General features: G+C 35.6%; 1 protein-coding gene across 2 annotated transcripts in view; it reads right to left on the reverse strand.

The window, feature by feature from the left end:
* LOC120533917 (gamma-secretase activating protein) overlaps positions 1–21,416 on the reverse strand; it is a 156,685-nt gene that overhangs the window by 60,787 nt on the left and 74,482 nt on the right. For both annotated transcript variants that reach the window (XM_039761032.1, XM_039761030.1), the window contains 8 exons: positions 15,542–15,634; positions 12,161–12,381; positions 9,215–9,284; positions 9,042–9,124; positions 8,118–8,177; positions 6,793–6,927; positions 3,874–3,932; positions 65–96 (listed from right to left, as the gene is read on the reverse strand). In XM_039761032.1, the coding sequence (XP_039616966.1) occupies positions 65–96; positions 3,874–3,932; positions 6,793–6,927; positions 8,118–8,177; positions 9,042–9,124; positions 9,215–9,284; positions 12,161–12,381; positions 15,542–15,634 (753 nt within the window). The remainder of the gene's footprint in view (positions 1–64; positions 97–3,873; positions 3,933–6,792; positions 6,928–8,117; positions 8,178–9,041; positions 9,125–9,214; positions 9,285–12,160; positions 12,382–15,541; positions 15,635–21,416) is intronic.

Consider the following 21,416-nt stretch of genomic DNA (forward strand, 5'->3'; position numbering starts at 1 on the left):
TGCATATTAGTTTTTTTCCTCACCCACAATAACAAAATAAATAAAATATGAAAATAAATCTCACCTAAGCGCCAAGTATCCAGAATGGAAAGAACCCTTAGCAATAAATAACATAAATATACTATTAGAGTACAGAAAACATTAATCACTGAAAATGTAAATCCGCATTTCCCAATTGGACAAATAAAGTACTATCTTCTAGCATTTCACAGTATAAGCTCTTTATTTTAATTGCCTATGATAAAACATTTCCCTTGCCATGTCAACAGCTTGGACCCTCTCTTCACCCAAATGTCCAGAACATACGGCTTCAAATCCAATGATACAATTATAAATCATCACAGATCTTTGGCCTAAGGTGCTGTGGTACAAAGTACACTTATGAGTCACCTTATGTTAGAACATGGTCTTTGTCAAGAACAAACCATGCCTAACACATAAGTCTAGTAGCAAAACACCACTCAGATTTAGATCATGGCAAGCCATTTCCTATCACCCCTTTCCAGGCTTCTCCATCATTAATCATGGCGGGGTTGAAGTTGAACTCGCCCCGCATTAAAGTGAAGTCCCCAGCTAAGACCCTTTCTAGAATTCCCACTACGCACTCAAAGAAGTTCCGGTACTCAAAATCAACATTTGGTGTAAAAACACATATGGCAGTGAGAGTCCTTCCTTCCGTGACTTTCAACTGCACAGAGGCTGCTCTCTGGTTCTTCAGGACAAACTCCAACATGGCATGGACTAGGAATGGGCTCAAAAAGTAGCCCACTCCTACCCAATGCTTTTCCTCCTGGGTAGCTCCAGATTAAAAAAGAGTCCAACCTCTTTCAAGAGGTTTGGTTTCAGAACCAAACCACCTACAGTACTCTGGCTTCTTCCTCCCAGGAGAGATCCCCCATGAAGAATCTGTTTATGTTTCTAGTTTGCAGTTCATGAAGACCTCTACCTTCAACCAACACACTGGTCGCATTGGACTTGGTCTGTATTCCTTCTGCAGGCAGATGGTCCACAAGAGGGTAGTCCCACGTCATGATTTTGGGCTATGCTCAACTGGGCCTCATGGTAAACCTAGTCGACAAGCAAACTTTTATATTTATGATTCTGCATCACCAGGGGCTGTGAATTGTTCTTTGTTTGACCCCACATCTAGGAACAATTTACCTTGGGATTGTTCTACCAGGAGCTTCTTCTCCAAACAACATAGATCACATAGTCACAGGGGCACAGAAAGCTCTCCACCACTAAGGTACCATCAGGCTTAAGGACTCTTTCATACTGTGTGTGGTTAGCATGGGAGACCCCCAAAGCAGCAGAAAGGTACCAACAGGTTAAAAAGGCTGCAGAGTTCACAGAGTCCACGGACAGTCACTATTAATTAAGCTCAAAAAGGTTCTAGAAAACCATCAGGGGATTCAGAAAGGGAAATCAGGGTTTCACCCAGGTTGTTCTCAGCTAAGGGTGGAAAAATGCTGAACCGGACTGAGAATGTAGTCTGGTGGTGGAAGGGACACTTTCAGGAGCTCCTGGACCTGATGGACATGCTCTCTGTGGGGGAGGCAGAGCCAGAAGCTGATGGGAGATCAATGTCCATTTCCCTGAGGTTGGTCACTGAGGTAGTTATGCAGCTTCACAGTGGCAAAGCCGAAGAAGCAGAAGAGATCTGCCATGAAATGTTGAAGGCTCTACACACTTTTGGGCTGTCATGGCTGAAATGCCTTTTCAACATTGCATGGTTGTCAGGAACTGTGCCCCTGGAGTTGCAGATCAAGGTGGTGGTCCCCATTTTTAAAAAGGGTGACTGGGAGGTGTGATCAAATTATTATGGAGGGTCTATGGGGAAACATTAGGCCACGGTACTGGAAAAGAGACACCACCCAGTTGTGAAACCCCTGACCCAGGAGGAGCAATGTTGTTTCCCATCCAGGCCATGGAACAATGGACTAGCTCTTTACCCTCAAGAAGATCCTGGAGGTGGAATGGGAGTATGCCTAATTGTTCTACATGTTTTGTTGACTTAGATAAGGTTTTTGGCTGTGTTCCCCTTGTGTGTGTGTGTGTCATATTCATCTCTTTTGAGGCTCATTCTAATAATGGTTCGGTTATATGAAATATTACACGTCATCATTTAGCTGATTTGGCTGCTTTTCCCTACTTAATCATGTGTATCCTGAACATATGTCATTATGTAAATGCAAATATTCCAAAATCTGAAACACTTCTGGTCCCAAGCATTTCAGATTAGTGATACTTAACCTGTACATATATGTATATAAAGGCACATTTGCATGTGTGCACTGTATGTGTGTTTAATATATAGTAACATATTTTATGATTTTTTGTGTATTCTAGTTTTTCTTCGTTCATATGTATTTACTTTTTTCTTTTCTGGTTCTTCTGTGATAGTGTTTTCTACCACAAAAACCAGATCAAAGTCCTGTACAGCTGCCAGTGATTTTTAAATGTTTAAATGAAAGTGGATACCCCAAACTTTCATGGGACCCACTGCATTGAATCCCCTAAACAAACAATAAAAAACTACTTAAGGACATGCATGTTAGGCAAAATGTCCAGTGGGAGCTGCATTTGGACTGGAACCCCTACAGACTATGTTTTTATTTTATTTTTTTCTCTAGCTTGTCCACTCTAGCCAAATAACCTTATCATGAGGCTGTGATTTAGGGACTTAAAAAAACAACTATATACTGAAGGATTATTTCTCTTAATTAACTTATGTATGTTTGCATTATTTATTTTTGTATATTATTTAAGCATTATTATTATTATCTAATTTTAATTTGTTTTCTTTGTATGTAACTGCTTCTTTCACATCTTGTAAAGCACTTTGAGCTACATCATTAGCATATAAGTGTGCTATAGAAATAAATGTATGCAGTATCATGAAGAGAGCTGCCATAGTATTTACAGTTAAAAGTATTTACTAATGTATGAAATTCAATCAATTTCACAATCTCTTTTTAACATTAAAGAAAAACTGTCATACAGAGCTAGGGTGGCAAATTCTGACCATGGAGAGCCGCAGTGGCTGCAAGATTTTGTTCCAGCCCAATTGCTTAATTACTGCAGAAGCCAATCCTCACCATTGCATTCATGGCTTGTTAGTGTTTTAACTCTACCATGTAAGTTCATTCTTAAATCACAGATTTTTTTTTCCTTTCTAATTATATACATATCATCCAAGTGGTTTGAAGCTTAAAAAGGAGGAGTAATTTTCAATTTTTCACTTCCTGTTCAGTTTCCTTCCGAGTACATAATTAAAGCAAATAGTGAATGATGAATACACATAGGTGTAAAGGGAGACAAGCTAGATGTTCAACTGCTGGTTCATTTGTAATTTGCATCTTATTGCTAATAAGGAGCAGTTAAAGTAATGAATATAACTGTAAAAGACTAAAATAAGCAAATAAGGGTTCAAAATCTTAACAAGTGAGACAACTAAAATGAAGCAGAACTTGTCACTTTAGTAATAAGTGCTTCATCACCAATGCATAATTTCTTATGAAGCAATTGGGTTGGAACAAAAACCTGAAGTCACTGCAGCCCTCCAGGACCAACACTGCTCAGCCCTGATTTAAAAGATCTGAGTGTTCAATCGCAAATAAATTAAATGAAGTTAATTTGTAGCAAACATCAGTCACTAATTAAGAAAATAGAATGAAAATCTGTAGCCACTGTGGCTCTCCCGGATCGGAGTTGGCCACACCTGGTATATAGTATGTCAATGGCACTGGTATGAAATCAGTATGTCAAAGTTTTAGTGTAAAATGGCATTTGACTGACTGAAGTCAAACATTGCTCAACCTAGCATTCAGATAGCTCTTAACATTATTACTCTCCCAAACATTCCTTACTTACTTTTTAGTGTTTTCCAAAAAGTGTCGTAAGTGACTGGATGATTTTGACTCCTCAGAACTCTGAATGCATGTTAAAAAAATCCAAGAAAACAAGAAGCCACATAAATATTCAATTACACTATATCAAGTAGTTTTGCTAAAAGGCTGTTACTGTCTATAAAGCAAAGTTAAGAAAAACATATTTACTGCATGAAATATAGAAGAAATACTCCATGTGTCATTCATTAGTTTTCCAAATTTTGCATGCATTTATGTGGCCTGATTTCAGTTTCTAAAATGACAAAATGTTGTTGCCCAGTGGTATTTGCTGCAAGTACTTATAAAGAATGAGCCAACAGACCAGACTAATTCGCATTCACATTGTACTACTTTATCCTATGACTTTGAATTAAGCAGAAATCCTTCCAAGCATTTGGGGAAACCTTTAGGCCTTGTTCACACGGGCGTTAGGTTTTTGGATAAACGAACTTGCTCTGAACGTCCTAGACGTTTATGTTGCATTTTGTGGTGGCGATCGATTGACTTCTACACCGGCGTTCGTTTGTCTCTGTCTAACGCCAGCCTGCAGCCCAAATTGTAGTTTGTGTGTTAACCTGTGGAGGCAGTGTCGGGAACTGGATATGAAAGCCCTTGTCATTTTATCTGAGGTGCCTCCTTTCAATATGGACCATTTTGCTATGTTAGATATTAATCTTCTTGTTTTAAAAATACTCGTAATCTGGCGTAGGGAGAGAAAAATCGCCGCTACTGGGTTCATCCTCTGACTGCACAACGTCGGGTTAAAGCAGTGCTTCTCAATTATTTTCTGTCATGCCCCCCCTAAGAAGAAGAAAACATCTCGCGCCCCCCGCACGACTATAAATAGTATCATTTGTCTTTAAAATTGTTATAAGTACACCACTGCATAACACTGTATCCTTATTAACGTATAAGAGAATAAAAAAGAAAGAAATATGAATCAATTTACAACAAAGAATAGCTTTATTAAATGTAACAGAAAAGATTTAAAGTGCATTCTAAATTCAAAAAAAATTTTAAAGAAAAATAAAAAAGCATGTTCCCCGAGGTCAAACGTGACCTCCTTGACGGAGCCACGGGGGCGCGCCCCACTATTTGAGAACCCTGGGTTAAAGGAAGTTTTTTGTGCTTTATGAAGAAATGCGAAAATTTCTGCGCAAGTTTTTTAACTACTGTAGGATGTCGGTTTCCACTTTTGATTGTCTGCTGCAGCTGGTGCAATGCCACATTGCACGCCGATCAACCAATATGCGACTTGGTGTTAGCCCCGAAGAGAGACTACTTGTCACTTTGAGGTAAGGAAACAGTAGTCAGTGTGCGCTTACACCGGTGTTATGCACTGAAATGCCCCTCAGCCCCGGCCATGGATTGCCCCCCCTACATAATCGTTATCAAATATTATATTAGAACATAAATTAATAGGTTCATGGTTTACAAATTACATGAGACAATAAAATAAAATAAGCAATATGAAAATATATGTTGTACATGAAAACATAAAAATATTAATATTTTTTCATATACAACATGTAAACTTATATATATCCGGTCCTCCGAAGCGAAAAATAAACGCGCAGAAAACGAACTAGAAGCGGTTTCCTTGCGTTCGTTAGGTTTTGAACGCCAAGAAAAAGCTGCATGCAACGTTTTTGATGCCGTATAAGCGCGCTGCGGACAAGCGCCGTCACCAAAGCCCGTGTGAACACTCTCATTGACTCCTACGTGTAGAAAACACTGGCGCTTGATCCGCTCACCGGACGCTACGAACGCAAAAACGCTCGATTTTAACGCCCGTGTGAACAAGGCCTTAAGCTCAAATTAACATACTTCTCTGAATCAACCTAAAACAGTCGTGATATGAAATCACCTAACCATGCAATCCAACAAAACACATATTTAAAAAAAGAAAATAAAATGATAAATGTTCAGCACTGAAAACTAATTGTTAAAAACTGTATGTTAATAAATTCACATAATACATCAAAACTTACATAAAATAATGTGCCTATAACTTGTTCCTCACTAGCATTAACATATTTTTTCTCCAAAGCTGTATTAAAAATTCTGAACCTAGCAGGGTATATAAGTACTGTTTAAAAATAGCACACTCAATTTTTACCAAGACAAAAATTAAAAAAAAAAAAAAAAAAACTATGGGTGAAGCATTAAGTGTAAAAAGTTAACACTAGTCATTCTTACAGATTTTATTTACATATCATAAATTGCAACATTCTATAATTACTTTCATTAGTAAGTCAATAACAAATACTTCTTTACATCTTTACCAATCATTTATTCATTAAGAGCACTACCAAATCTAAAGATGAAGTTATTTACCTCACTTAAAGATAAAAATGATACCATTTATTCCAATCAAAATTTTGCAATCTAAATGTTTGCTTTTTTTTTTTATTCATCTTAAATTGCTTGGGACAATGGTTACACGGCAGGCTAAGATGCTGTCTGTGCTTGCTTTATCTCTATAATTATATGGCCCTTATTGTAATCTAAAGATGATCAGTCAGGTCAGCTGTCAAGTTTAATTTACCCTGGTGTAACTGTGTAAATATGCATTAGTAACACATGATGCTTTGGATTCACTGGAGTAAGTCAAGAAAATGAACAAAAAATATTGTAATTAAGAAGTTAACTGATACATTAAAATTAATTTTAGATTTTAAATCGAAAACCAGAAATGGACTGCACAAACAGTTGAAACAAAATTTCACAGTTACACAAAAAATACGTAGTGATTAAAACTAAAAGCATTTCAGACAATGTTAACTAACAGAGGCAAAGAATGTTAAGTGCTACCTTTTCAATTTGCAAGGAACAAAGAATCCATAAAAGAATAAAAGGAAACTTTTTCATTAAGAAAATTGCTTTCTTCAAATTATTTTACCATCTCAGCAAGGAGGTTATTCCATTCTTCTCTGATTAAACTATTGTTGTATCTTAGATTTGGGGCAGCGTCAAAGTAGTTGAGGACCTCCACATTGTATCTGAATTCTTCCCAAAATCCTTTCAGATTTCTTGTCTGTGGAAAATGTGCAGAGTTAAAAATATTTATGCATCAACAATAAATTATGATAGTTACAAAACTATATTTGTTGGCTGAAGCTTATAAAAGATTACCAAGACAATATGCAGAAGGGAAGATAAGGGATTCTATTAAATTCAGTATAGTACTGATAAATTATAATTTAAATATAGAAGATAGCATGAGTGAATATTTTGCTTAATTATTAAATTTTATTTTATTCACTAATTTCATTTATTATTTGTTATAGACATTGATGTCAGTCAGTCAATCAGTCAATCATTTCCCAACCCACTATATCCTAACACAGGGTCACAGGGGTCTGCTGGAGCTAATCCCAGCCAGCACAGGGTGCAAGACAAGAACAAATCCCTGGGCAGGGCGACAACCCACCGCAGGGCACACACACACACCAAGCACACACTAGGGACAATTTAGGGCCGCCAATTGCACCTAACCTGCATGTCTTTGGACTGCAGGATGAAATGGGAGCACCCGGATGAAAGCTATGCAGACACGGGGAGAACATGCAAAATACACGCAGGAAGGACCCAGGAAGCACACACCCAGGTCTCCTTACTGCGAGGCAGCAGCACTACCACTGCGCCCCCAGACATTAATGTATTTTTGACATTTGTTAAACTTTCTATGTATAGAATAGAGCATCTCCAATAACTGCCATTTTATCATGAAAAGAAAGTACCTGAGCATATGGTACATTTTCCATTAAAAGTCTTCTTTACTTTAAACCCCAGTACAATTTTCCATTGAGGGTTGCTCAAGTAAGTCTGCATCTTTATTCAAAATAAACACTTTCACCCACAAATTATGTGCGAATTACATTTTTAAGCAGCCTCGTTTTCAATCATGTAATTTGTAAATGTATTAGTCAGTGTCTTTATTTAGTCATTACAAAATTTAACATGCAATTATAGAGTAATCACATTCATACATGGCTAATTTGAACCATGCCTGCTGCAAATTATTAATGTAATATAGAAAATGCTTTATATAGGCAATCTCAGTTTAGAGGTACAATCATTAGAAAATGCTGGTGATCAATATTTCAAAAGAAATCAAAATTACCTCTCACTAACAAACTTTAGCTCACCAAAGGTTTGTTTATTTAGCATTACATTAAAAACTCATAATATCACATCCACACAAACACAAAAACAACTGCATACCCTGTCCAAGAAGGTTGGTTGCGGCAAGAGATCAGATGAGCACTTTACTCCAGGGATTTCCTTTAGACAAAAATAAATAAAAAGTAATAGATCAGCTTCTTAATCCTTAATACAGTAAAACAAGAATATATACTCCAAGAAGACAAAAATGACAAACATCCATCAAAGACAGAGTTGAAACATACTGTATACAATTAGTATTTCTTTGTGCTAGTTAAACTCTGTATTATTGTATTTTTTTAAGGCCTCAAAGGTTTTTAATATAGAGAAACACTGTAAATATTGATAGATTCACTCTTACATTCATATAATGTGTTGGGAAGGAACCTCCCCTTTGAGGGTTGGCTCCTGTTTAAAATTCCAGATCAGTTTAGGTCTCTGCTACCTTGAAGCAGAAGGAATATATAGTATAATTATCAGTAGGAAGAGAACACCATATTTTCTAAAGGTAGTCCAATATGACCAACACAATTAAACAATTCTTCATTTATCAACATAATACTAACATCCAATGCAACTTAAACTGTAATCACATTTACAAAATAGTATGCCCATTCACTATGCAAAATACATGCATTCAACACACATATTCATACATACGGTGTCACACAAGTCAACTATTAGGATAAAAGATACAGCTGTGGAAAGTGGGAGGGAAAACATACGCACTTGGTACATGAAAACTACACAGTAGCATGACCACATAAGAAAAATTAGGTCTTTGAAACTGTGAGGCAGTAGTGCTAACTTACTACTGTGTCTCTCATTAAAATATAGTATTATTAGCTTAAATTACTACATAACATTCCTAACAAACAAATAAATTACATACAAATTAAAAGCAGCATTACCAATCAGAATACATACAGCATTTGTTTTTCAATGCACCATTACATAAATAAGTACAGCACAAAAAAGGCTTACCTCTTCCCAAACAGACACTGAAGTATATGGAAGAATTTTGTCTAAACTGAATGAATCAGAACGTATTTTTCTGTATAATGAAGCTGTATTTAAATACAGAAGAAACATGTTTGTTTATTTAATATGATAAATTCACATTAAGAAACAGGAAAATGTACTAAAACATAACTTACCCAATATAAATTCTTGATAAAGATTGAAATTTGTATTACTTGTCCATTTCTCAGTTAGCCAGTTTATAATCTAGACACAAAGAAAGTTTCGTTAGAATGTGGTTTAATTTTAGTTTTCAAAACTACCACGTTTATTAACATGTTTTGAGTATGTGCTGTAATAGACAGCATGATAATTCAAACCAGGTATAGCACAAAACAAATCCCTAAATGCTAGCCAGTGACTATGACAGAACTGCAGGTGGTTTAACAATGACAAAATAGTTGCATAGGGTTGCCCTAATGTTAAAAGGATGTATTTTCACAAAAAGAGCTTTTTCTCCAGTTCACGATAACCATAGGTGGTCACTGACGATTTAGTAAATTTTCAGAAAAAAAAAAAAATTAGCCCTGTTATTCTCTTTTATAGTTCTCATCACCAAGTTCAAGCTCTCAACACTTACATAGATTTCAAATCTAATATAGATACAGTAAAAGGTCAGAACCATATTCCATTTATAAACATGAACACATACTAAGCTAAATTATCAATATATATTAAGTCAGTGCCATTCTACTACCAACATAATTTCCATTTTACAAAACACATTTTCAGTTAACATAAAAGGGGTAATTCACAGAATCATCAATAATATTAAATAACTAAACAGCCAAGCTTGGGGTGAAACAGTGGCATAATGCCAAACTTTCATAGCTACAAATTCTTGGGTTTAAATATCTTCATAGGCACACCCTGTCCATTCTCACTCTATACCTACAGTATGTGAATTTTCTCCAGATATCCCAGAGATGGACCGATGACAACTCCATATTTTATAAGTGTCTGTCACCAGATCCTGACATAATATGCTGTGGCCCTTATTGACTGTGAATTAAATTAAGAAAGTTCAGAAAATAAACGAATAAGTGAAACCATCTGAGACTTTTTTTACTTTAGTGCACAATCACATGAAATACCAAATACAATGCAATGCAAATCCACAAGTTTCATGGAAATTAATGCAAGATTCAATAATGTCAGTACGATCACAGTTTCAAATGTGACACAAATAAGCAACAAAACCTAATATAACAAATTTCAGAAGGGAAAATATTTGATACAGGGTAAAGGAGAAGCTACAGTGGCATTAATCTTGCATCAGTATCAGAGTGTATAGACAAGAAAAATGTTTGTGAAATCATTGGAAGTACCTGGATTATGGTTAAAGAAGCCCAGTGATTCTTGTGAATATGAGAGGAAAGCAGGGTCAAAATCACGAAAAACACAAACACTGAAACATTTTAGAATAGAATTTTAAAAGACATTCAGTAAGCAGAGAACAAAGAAATGATCAATACAAAAGAGAAACATAACATGAAATGGTCAATTTGCTGCCACATTTATACTGGATGAGATACTGATGTTAATGACTGCAGTAATGGAATTCATGTGTCATTGCCAAAACACAAAGAAGCAGCATTGTGAAAAACAAAAAAAGAGATGATAAAAAAAATCAGCACAGTTTAAATTAATTCAAAAATGAAAACTATGTATGTTGGACATAGATAGTCTTAGATAGAAGTGTCAAGAAGACAGCCACACCTATTGCCCAATCTTAAACCTAGGTGACTCTCCCCTTTTCAAGTCAGCAATAAGTGGCTAATTTTCATATTGTTCATTACTTTCCCAAAGTGAGTTTCACCTCCATATCAACTTCAAAACTATTTTTTTTCCAAAACTGAGAACCACAATCTGAAATAATACATTTAAGAAGTCCATGAAGTTTAAAATAGAGATGGATAAATATTTCTACTTACCGATTAGAAACAAGGATGTTTATTTAGTGAAATTAAATGAGCTTTCTTTGAAATACAATCTACTATAACTACAATATTAGTTAGATCTTTTGAAGGTGGATGGTTATTTATAAAATCCAAAGTAATGTTCTTCTAAGAACAAGCAGAGGGTGAAGAAGGTTGTAATAAATCAAAATGGGCACCAGATGGGGTCCTGGACCTGTTATATAATTCACAAGCTTAAATAAAATCCTTTATGTCTTTATTCATTGTTGACCACCACAAATAGCTTTTGATGAATTCTGTTGATTCTGTAATACCAGGATGACCTAGGAACACAGAGGTGTGACCTCAATCTAAAACTTGCCGAACAACTTGTTCAGGCACAGTCTGTCTTCTGGAGTTCCATCAGGTGGAGAGAACAACCACACAGCCTGAAGTAACTTATTCAGAAGCTCCAGTATAATCACACCAATAAATATTCCCAAATAAATAATATTTGCAGAATCAGTAGCAGTATTTTCAGGTTCAAATAACAAACAAACAATTCTACTTCTTTTGTCAACACTAAACACACTGTTTAAACATTCATAATCCAGGCCAGGAAAAAAAAGCGGTGAACCTAATGGCTAACGACGTCTCCAAAAACTAATTGTAGATAAGATTGGGAGTATGGGTTTGAGGCAACTTGCAATATAAAAATAGTAATTTGTAATACGTGCAGAAGAATCCAGGTAATTCCAAAGGGTTCACATATTTTCTTGCAACCGTTAGATTTGAGCTTGGGTAAATGAATCCAAAGTGTGTTTAAATGTATGCTATAACCTGACCGAATTTCATCCCAAGAAGAAAGATGGCACTAAATCTAAAGTATACTTTTTGAATTTTACATCTTGTTATAAACATGTGGTCAATGAAAAAGGAAACACAAAGCACTTTTTTAAACTATGCCTATTTGCCTTGTAAAGCTAAAGTTCAGAGAAAGACAACACTTCTCTGAAAGGCATGCTTAAATTGAAAACCAATAGTGGAAACTGAAAAGTTGTGAAAGAAGAATGAAAATGGTTTCTGATTAATACAAAATATATGGCATCTTAACTAGCTTTCCTTCTAAATAATGTTAACAAAAAAATAGTGGTATCATTGGTAAATGACACGGTTATTTCACACCTCCACATCCAAATTTTCCTCTCGGGCCAGATATACAACAGCACAGTGCAAAGCACCCAGTTTATGACTATCAAATTTACTCCTATGCAAAAACTCCAACAGAGCAGAGTGACTTAAGCTGGCTTTCCATATCTTCCCCATCTGTACATCAATTAGTGTGGCATCAGGCGTGGATACTATGATGCTCTTAGAGCTTAGTGAGCAAATTTCAGAATCTTGACCTACAGATAAAGAAAAGGAAAGAAAAAAGTTGAAAGATTAGTGAGCCTGACCTTTTTTTGGATGTTTAGCAAAACCATGCAAAGTATCAGAGGTCTCGAATTCCAGTTGCAGCTACAGTACATACTTATACAAAACAGATCAGATGGGAAGGACTTAAAGCATAAGGGGAAGGAAATGTGCAGTCTATTTTTCAGTTAAAAGGTAAGTGATAGTACTCTAAAATGCACTTTGTGATAACATGAACTGTTAGCAGTGCAATAGTTTTTTTTTAATTTATAAAAAAATGAAAGAATACAATCTAATGAACTGATTTCACTTTTTTTAGTGGCTATTATATTTACTGAGCTTAAAGATCACACTACAATGAGTAAAACATAATTACAACAGTTACATTACATCACTCCAAAAAATTAAGATAAATGTTATTTATGATTTAACGTTAACACCTCAGCTCTTCTCACTGCAGGACAATACAATATATGAAACAAAAAAGTCTTTGCTTTAGTTCAACATATACACTGTATATTAAAACATCAAAAGAAAAAACAGAACAGGGGAAGAAAATCTTAAAACAACAGTAATGAATTCTTGCCAAATTCAGAAGAACATTTGCACAGAGGTATTTTTTTCTAGTTTTATATATTACTAGCAAAATACCCGTGCTTCGCAGTGGAGAAGTAGTGTGTTAAAGAAGTTATGAAAAAGAAAAGGAAACATTTTAAAAATAACGTAACATGATTGTCAATGTAATTGTTATGTCACTGTTATGAGTGTTGCTGTCATCAAGGATTTGATTATCATTATTTCTTTCAATCAGGTTCGTATTTGTAGGATGTGTTGTGTTCAAGTTACATTCCGTGTTTGTCAACCGTTGTAAAGATAACAGGTTTCATTCATCGAAGTGTTCACTACCCAAATCGGTACTCGTGAATCTAAGATGTTTAACAGGCATTCCCAGTATTAACTTGTGGATTTGCCTGCGAATATTTAGCGACAGCGTGTTTATGAACTTGTGGAATTGCCTGCGAGTATTTAGCGGCAGCGTCTCTATTAACTTGTGGCTCTGCCTGCAAGTATTTAGAGACAGCGTCCCTATGAACTTGTGGATTTGCCTGCGAGTATTTAGCGACAGAGTGTCTATTAACTTGTGGATTTTTCTGCGAGTATTTGGTGGCAGCATCACAAAGTTGTTTCCGTCTAACTGCATCAGAAAATGTACCACAACGTCTGACATGCCTCCTTTTTTACTGTTTTCTCACAGTTTGGATTGCTGCTGTCATAATCGGTTTGAGTTTCATTGTTTGTTTCAATTACGTTAGTATCCTGCGACTTGTTGTGTTGAAGTGACATTCGGCATCTGTCAAGCGTTGTAAGCATACTACCGGTTTCATCGATAAGTTCGCATCCAGCTTTTGAGAGTTGAAACATTCATAAACATCAAAGTGTCCACTACTCAAATCGTCACCTGTAAATCTAAGATGTTTAAGAAGCATTGGCGGTTCTCCAAAGGTGTAAAATATTTGGCCATTTTGGTACACTTGAAAGCGACAGCCAAACAATTCAGCGGCAGCCATCAACTCACATGCAGAACCATAGGTGAAGGGCTTAAGCATTTCACTCTTATAGTGCTCCTGTGTAGTATAATTATCTCCTGTACCGTCATCAGTCCACACCTTGAACCTACCCCAGTCATTCAATACATAAGACACAATGTTCCTCTGGATATCAAGAGTGAGCCTGATATGGCCGTGCAATATGTAACACAAAGAATGGGAAAGGCAGGCGGCATCTCCGGGCATGGAAACCACTCGGTAAGTGACAGTTCTTTGATCAATGGTCATCACCTCGATAGACATGTTAATGGGGGTACGGTTGGAATGGTAAAAGAAATGGGTACCTGAACAGTAAACTAAGTCTAAAATACCTACACAATAACTATAATCGTAATAAATGAACAATAAAACAGCGGAGAAGCGGCGGATTAAATAAAAAGGCTGCAGTTATCAGCAGGGAGACATGAATACTGTGGCGAATCAAGGAAGGGAATAAAGAAACCGGAGCGATGGACGGCCTTATATGGGCAGGCAACCAATTACGTGGGAGGCATGGGGATGGGGGATGCAACGCCGCCTCACACGGCGACCGAGCTGCAGGCTATGGAGGTATATATGTACGTAAGTAGGATTCAGTTATGACCGTTACGCGTAGAATTTCAAAATGAAACCTGCTTAACTTTTGTAAGTAACCTGTAAGGAATGAGCCTGCAATTTCAGCCTTCTAACTGAACGGGAAGTTGGAGAATTAGTGATGAGTGAGTCAGTGAAGGCTTTGCCTTTTATTAGTATAGATTAGATGCTGCTTACTTATTAAGCTTAGGAAGATGGATTAGAATTCTTTCAGCTGAGCAAGGTAAGTCTGTGTACAAGCAAAGAAGTGTAAGATAAATTTATTGTAGCATTCATAATTTTTCCCTATCTGCTGTTAGCCCAAATAATTATGAAGCTATCACTTTCTGAGCAAGAAGCAAATACAGTATGTTTCCCCAAAATGTTCTTAGTATGGGACAATCCCAAAAACATAATCTAGCGAAGCTGGTGCATGATGACTTTTTTCTTTTTTGCAAAAAAAGATTCTGCCCTTGATAGATTTTAAATTTTAGAGAAATGTATTATTTTTTTAATGTAAGATGAATTATATTATGCTTTGTACAGATAAAATAAATGATTATGTTGTGAATGAATAAATTCCATCTAAAATATATTTTAGCATAGAGGAAAGAAAAGGGATTTATTCCAGTTTTTTTAGACAAAGTTTCTAACTTGCACATAGAAGTAGTAGTGTGCTGCTGAAGTCAATATGTGGAGCAATTTGAGCAAGCAAGGCATGTGCATCATCAGTACAGAGTTCTCTACAATTGCAATGAATGAAATATTGTGCAGGTTGAAGAAGCCTAAACTACATGATAGTCATGTGAACTGAATTTTCTAAAAGCAAGGTAAAAAAGCTTTGGTAAGTATTTACTTATTGTGAAAAGCAGCAAGCTGCCATTAGGTTAATATTGAGCACTTGAGGCAAAGTTACACTCTATTTTATTATTTTTATAAAACTTGCAACGACAGAAAAACCCCAGTGTTTCTCTTATAGTCTTGCCACACATACCTGAGAAATATAGGTTATGACAAGGGTAATCTGTTTGTTTTGTATTAATGAAGTGAATAAAATGTCCAGGCGAGCACACAGCAATATAATAATCTGTGAAGTGAACAGAAATAAAGATGAGGGACAACATTATTGCAAATATCTACTGTAGACAAAAAGCTGATAAATTAAACAGTCATTATTTTGTCTAAATAATCAATACAATGACACAAAGAAATTGCTTATAGAACCAGCACTTTGTTTAAAGTGACAGATAAAAGTACTTTGGACAGCTGCATAACCACCTAATATCACATAATTCAATCAAAGCATTTGACCCTAAATGAACTTAAAAAATGTTTGATCAATTAGTATACCTTGTTTTGTCTCATATTAATTATGATAAAATACTGTAAGATAATTTCACTAGGAAGAATGAATTTGCCACATAGATAACATGCCCCAAGAGCGGGGTTTTTCAAATGAAAAGGTGCAGATTAATGTGGCGTACTGTATTTGTAAATACTTTTAAGAATCATTTCAAACCTAGACTAATTTGTTTGGTGAGCTATACTATGGTGGCATTGGTAGGAGGTGGGGAGGGGGGTTTAGATATAGCATTTATGTACTAGAAAAAGAACAATGGTTGGTAAAACAGCCAAGTATGTGCTTTATTTTCACATTAATCTACACATGTGGCTATGGGGTCTCATGTCACATTCTGACAAGCAATTTACCCACAAACTGTTAAGGTGGGCAAAATGTGTAGAATAAGAATAATTTCCAAATATGAATCTGGAGAGTGTTTCCATAAGTGAATTCAATAACAGCCAAAAAAGAAAAGCAAGAAGGTTACTGAAAAAGCCATCATGTCACTCCACATATGTTTTTCAAGCCCAATATCAATTCAAACATAGTAAATGATGGTACGTAGTCAATGGATAATACAATACTGGAACCTATGAATGCAGTCGCTCCTCTTCATTACCGAATGAACCATTAAAATACACCACATCTCTAAACATGCTGGAAAGCACTAATGCTGGAGCAGTAATAACCTACTATATTACAGGTCGTAACACTTCCAAATATTGCACTGTTCTCTCTGTAATTATCACTCCCAGCAACAACATACTTTTACTTTACTGAAGCTATATACCAAGATATGATAAACTGATCTTGTGACCCTGTGAATATCAAAAAATCAACTCCTACTAAACATCTTGTTTCTCTTCATCTTTTCCCACTTCTATATGGGGTCAATGTGCTTGATTATCCTTCTGCAAACAACTCAGTCCTGCATCTCCTTGCCATTCAAGCCCTTTTCTTTCAGTTGTTCTTTTACTTTATCCATCCACCTCTGCTTTGGTCTTCCTTGTTTTCTCTTCCCATGTACTTCCTTTCCTATCCCTTTTTTGCCTACATATTCATCGTCTATCTTCATCACATGTACATAACACTTCAACAGATTTTCTTATACATTGTTGGAAATCTTTCCCCACTTCTGTTGTACCTCTGATTGTCTCATTTGTTATTCTTCCCTTTTTTGCAACTCTACACATCCATCTCAAAATTTTTATTTCTGCCACATCTAACTTCTTATCCTGCACTCCTTTTACTTTTACCATGTCTCAGCTCCATAAATCATTGCTGGTCTTGCCACTGTCTTAAAAACCTTACCTTTAACCTTAAACTTAATTCTTCGATCATATAATATTCCTGATACTTTCTTCCAATTGTTCCATCCACACTGCTCTCTATGAGTTATCCCTCCTTCTATTTTTCCATCTTGGGCAACCAATGACCCTAGATATTTAAATTTACCCACTTTTTCAATAGCTCTTCCTGCAGGCTAACATCTGAATCCTGATCATCATTAAACCTTAAATATTCTGTCTTCTTCCTGTTTATCTCCAATCTATCTTCCAAAGCCCTTCTCCATTCTTCTCCTCCAAAGTCTCCTACCAATTAGCATGCATTATTTCCTTTCCATCTAGTTTTTCTGCACACACAACTCTCCCACTTTCCTTGTTTCCATCAAATCTGCCAACGCTCTTCCTTTCGCACTCATTGTCCCATCATTCAGTATTCCTTCTTTCACTTTAAACTTATCCATTTCTTTCTCCAGCTCCATGTTGGGCTGGTTTGCCCTCCTTGTGGCAACTCTTATCACGCTCATTATTTAGTAATCTGTATTGCTGAGGGCATCATCAAGGCATCTTGTATTATAGTGGTCACACAATACACTGAAATCACTATAATTCAAAAAGCTCTATATTATTTCCTTTTTACTTGATACACTGTCAAACCTTTTGTATAACTATCCATGCTGATCTGCCATCAACATTTTCAAGCAAATTGGAATATATGTTCTAGGTGTAAGTAGTATTATGTAACAAAGTGTAAGTTAGGTACATTCATATATTCAATGTGGTCCTATTAACTGTCATGGTTATTAAAAAAATCTTCTCTGGATTATTGCAAGCAAAAAAGATTCCCCAAAACAAAATTTCTGAAAGTTCTGCTCACTCAAAAAAGTAATCAATTCAAGAAAACACGGGCAGATAGCCTTTAAATGTTCTTTAGAGATTTACTTGAAATAGAAGCAGAAGTGGGAAAATATAGCTCTTTTAGTAATGCAGTCCATTAAAATAAAGCAAAGCTAACCTGCTACAAGTACAGCAGGAATCATTCATGAACAAATGCTTGGACTAGTGTTTGTCACAGTGCACCTGGTAGCTAAGTAACCCATAAAGTTCAATTAAGTTCAATGAACCAACTGGTGAAACATCGGGGATCAAGTATGATGGCCAGTCAGTTGACACAAACATATTGAACAAATGCAGACCTATTAGCCCTGAGAAAGTTGGTTCTACGGAACATCTCATTTAAGAACCTAAAAAATAACAGGTAAATATAGTCAGACACATCTGTAAATACAAGAGTAGCTCTGAAATGTTTCAGAGTATTCAATACCTTCATGTACTTTGTATAATCACTCTACAGTCTTACTGAGAGGTTTCAGAAGTAATATGAACAATGACAGACCCCTAGAGGCATGGAATAAGGAGGAAAGGCCTGCTTAATCTGAATCTCAATGAGTACAAAAACAGAAATCTATATATCAAGTATTGTGGTGGACAGCTGGAGTCCTTACCCGGCCGGGATGCCCTGAGTATGGAAGGACCGGAGTTGAGAGTATTTTCAAGACCGCTTTTTCCCTGGACTGGCAGAGGGCAGCCCCCTTGGCTTGCACCGGGACCACGGGTTATGAGCACAGAAGCTCGTTCGGCACCTGGACTCCTTCCAGGTGCCCTATAAAAAAGAGCCAGTAACTACCATACAATGGCCTGAGTTAGAAGGAAGTGGACAAAGATCTTCAGGTGTGGAGACAGAAGGACTGGCAGGAACAGGGACTGTGTTGTGCACTGTGAGCCTTGTGTGCTGTGAAGGCAAATATAAATAAACTGTGTGCTGCGTGGACTAAAAACTGTGCCCTGCCTGTCTATGTTGGGGTTAGGGCAGCTGTACATGCCCAGGCGTCACAGTATTATGTTTAATTTGGTACATATAATTTCTAGCTTGGTCACAATGTTTGTATTTGTATGGGTTGATTGAAACTTGTAACTGTTAACTATATAAATCCCCTGTGGCCACTGTGGGTTGCACCCGCGGCATAGACAGAACTAGGCACAAATTCAAGCACAATACATTTTTTTTTATTTGGCCTGGGTAAAATTTCCCTGGTCATTTACCCCCTAAATAGCACAGTAAACAAGCACAGTCAAATAAACAGCACACAGGACTTCTCTTCTTTCTCTTTCTGTTCTTTCACCTCCATATCCATTTGTATGCCCACATTGTTCAAAACACATATTTTTTTTAACATATTGTCAAGTTAGTATTTCCACAAACAGAAAGACTTGCACTCTTAAAGTGAAGGCAGAACACTTAACCAGTGAATGAGGGGGAAAGGACATCCTTAATCATCACTCACTAGTATAACTTTTGTTTAGTTTTCAAACTGTCCTTAATAAATTAAAAGACTGTATAGGGTCAAAAAAATTTAGTTGCATGAATACTTGCTCAAACATAGCATGACAGTTATATAAACCAAAAACTGTAGCCTTTAACTTATTTGGCTTTTAAAACTAATACCCCAGAAGACTTTCCTAAGCTGGTTAGCCTATAAAATGTTATATAACAATATATCTTCTCACTGTAATAAGGGTGTGTTTAACAACCCTTGATGAAATGTTGATTAAATTATTTTTGACTTTTCTCCTTTAAATCTCTTCCTAGGTGTATACTTCAATTTGCATTTATTGTAATATTATGACTGAGAACACATACCCTCAACTGCTGCTTTTACAAGTATCACATGTGCATTAATGGAAAAAAAACTATACACACCCTCTTCTGACTTTTAGGTTTCAATTAATCTGTTTCCCCAACATATTACAAAGTACTGTATTTTTAATGCCATGTTCTGCCCATATTATATTCACCCACAGTCATGTTTAAACACTGTTTTAATTTTTACAGTATTCCCAAGTTTTTAAGTTCTCTGTATTAATGATGCTATATAAATGAGATTGTCTAAATTACCATATGGCAAATAATGTGTTGCAACTCAGAACATTCTAATTTGATTTTATTCAGTCTTTTTTACTTCATTTTCATGTTGTTTAATTATTCTTGTGTCTGTTTTTTACCACAATACATCCACGTCTCTTTCCAACCAGCCTAAGACAAATAAACCATGAAAACATTAGTTAATAGTAGTATTAAAACATTTTCCCTTTAGATCTCAATCAGGTCAGAATAGCACGGGTATTAAAGTAGCACAAAAGGTCTGAATCTCTTTTGTTCCCAAGAGACAACAGTCAGGGTGTGCATGTAAAAACATTATTTGTTAGGTTCAACCCTGAATTCTGCTGCTTTTCATCCTCAGAAGTCAATTTCTGAGAATCCCACAGTCTATTACTATTTAAAGGTGTACACAACATATGCAATAATTTAAAGCAGTTTGGCTAGCTATTTAGTGATTACTTGCTGTGAACTTTTTTTAATACTAAATGACTTCTCATTAAATGTCTGAATAAGCACAGCACCTGGTTTACACAAAACAGTACAAAACATAAGGTGGATATCTTCTTTTTTACTCAATCATATTGTTTAAATAGGTATTAAATATAAAAATTATATATAATAAATTAAATAATTAATATTATTGATTAAATTATTTCAAATACTGAATGCTGTCAATGCTGTATTAAAAAGAAAACCACCATATTTCTAAACTTCTGCTTTTTTCTGATTTTATATTAAAAAGCTTTGCATCATCAAGTAGGCAATCATTAATTTGCAAAATGAAAAATACATTCAAGTGTTATTTACCATAGCAATAAAAAAATACGAAAAGAACAGATGTATAGTACAGTATGATATACTGTATTTTGACTATTGACTTTAAAAGGCATGGCTTCATATACTAATTATCATTCACAATCTCTGTGTTGTGGGCAATATATACATACATACATATAGAGAGAGAAAAGGAAAGTAATTCTAATAGCTTTCTTATGCTTTAAAAGCTGTTTTAAGAAGGGAATGAAAGTAAGATAGAAACTAGCCCTGTATGGCAGATACCCTATCACCGATCATATTTATTCCAACTGGTACAAATTAAAGTGATAATTTTGTTTTGTTAGCGTATTTTAATATGCACAACAGTACGCTGAAATGCAATAATCAAGCAATAACTTAAAAATACATTTAAGGAATGTAATCAAAACGATTAAACTTCCTCTAAAAAAAATAATAATAAAACCATATTACATTTTTGTTATTGGGTAAGTGTATCAAATAAGTAGTACAAAATAAACATCCAAAA

Source organism: Polypterus senegalus, chromosome 8 (genome assembly GCF_016835505.1).
Source record: "Polypterus senegalus isolate Bchr_013 chromosome 8, ASM1683550v1, whole genome shotgun sequence".
In the NCBI taxonomy this organism is placed as follows: Eukaryota; Metazoa; Chordata; class Cladistia; order Polypteriformes; family Polypteridae; genus Polypterus; species Polypterus senegalus.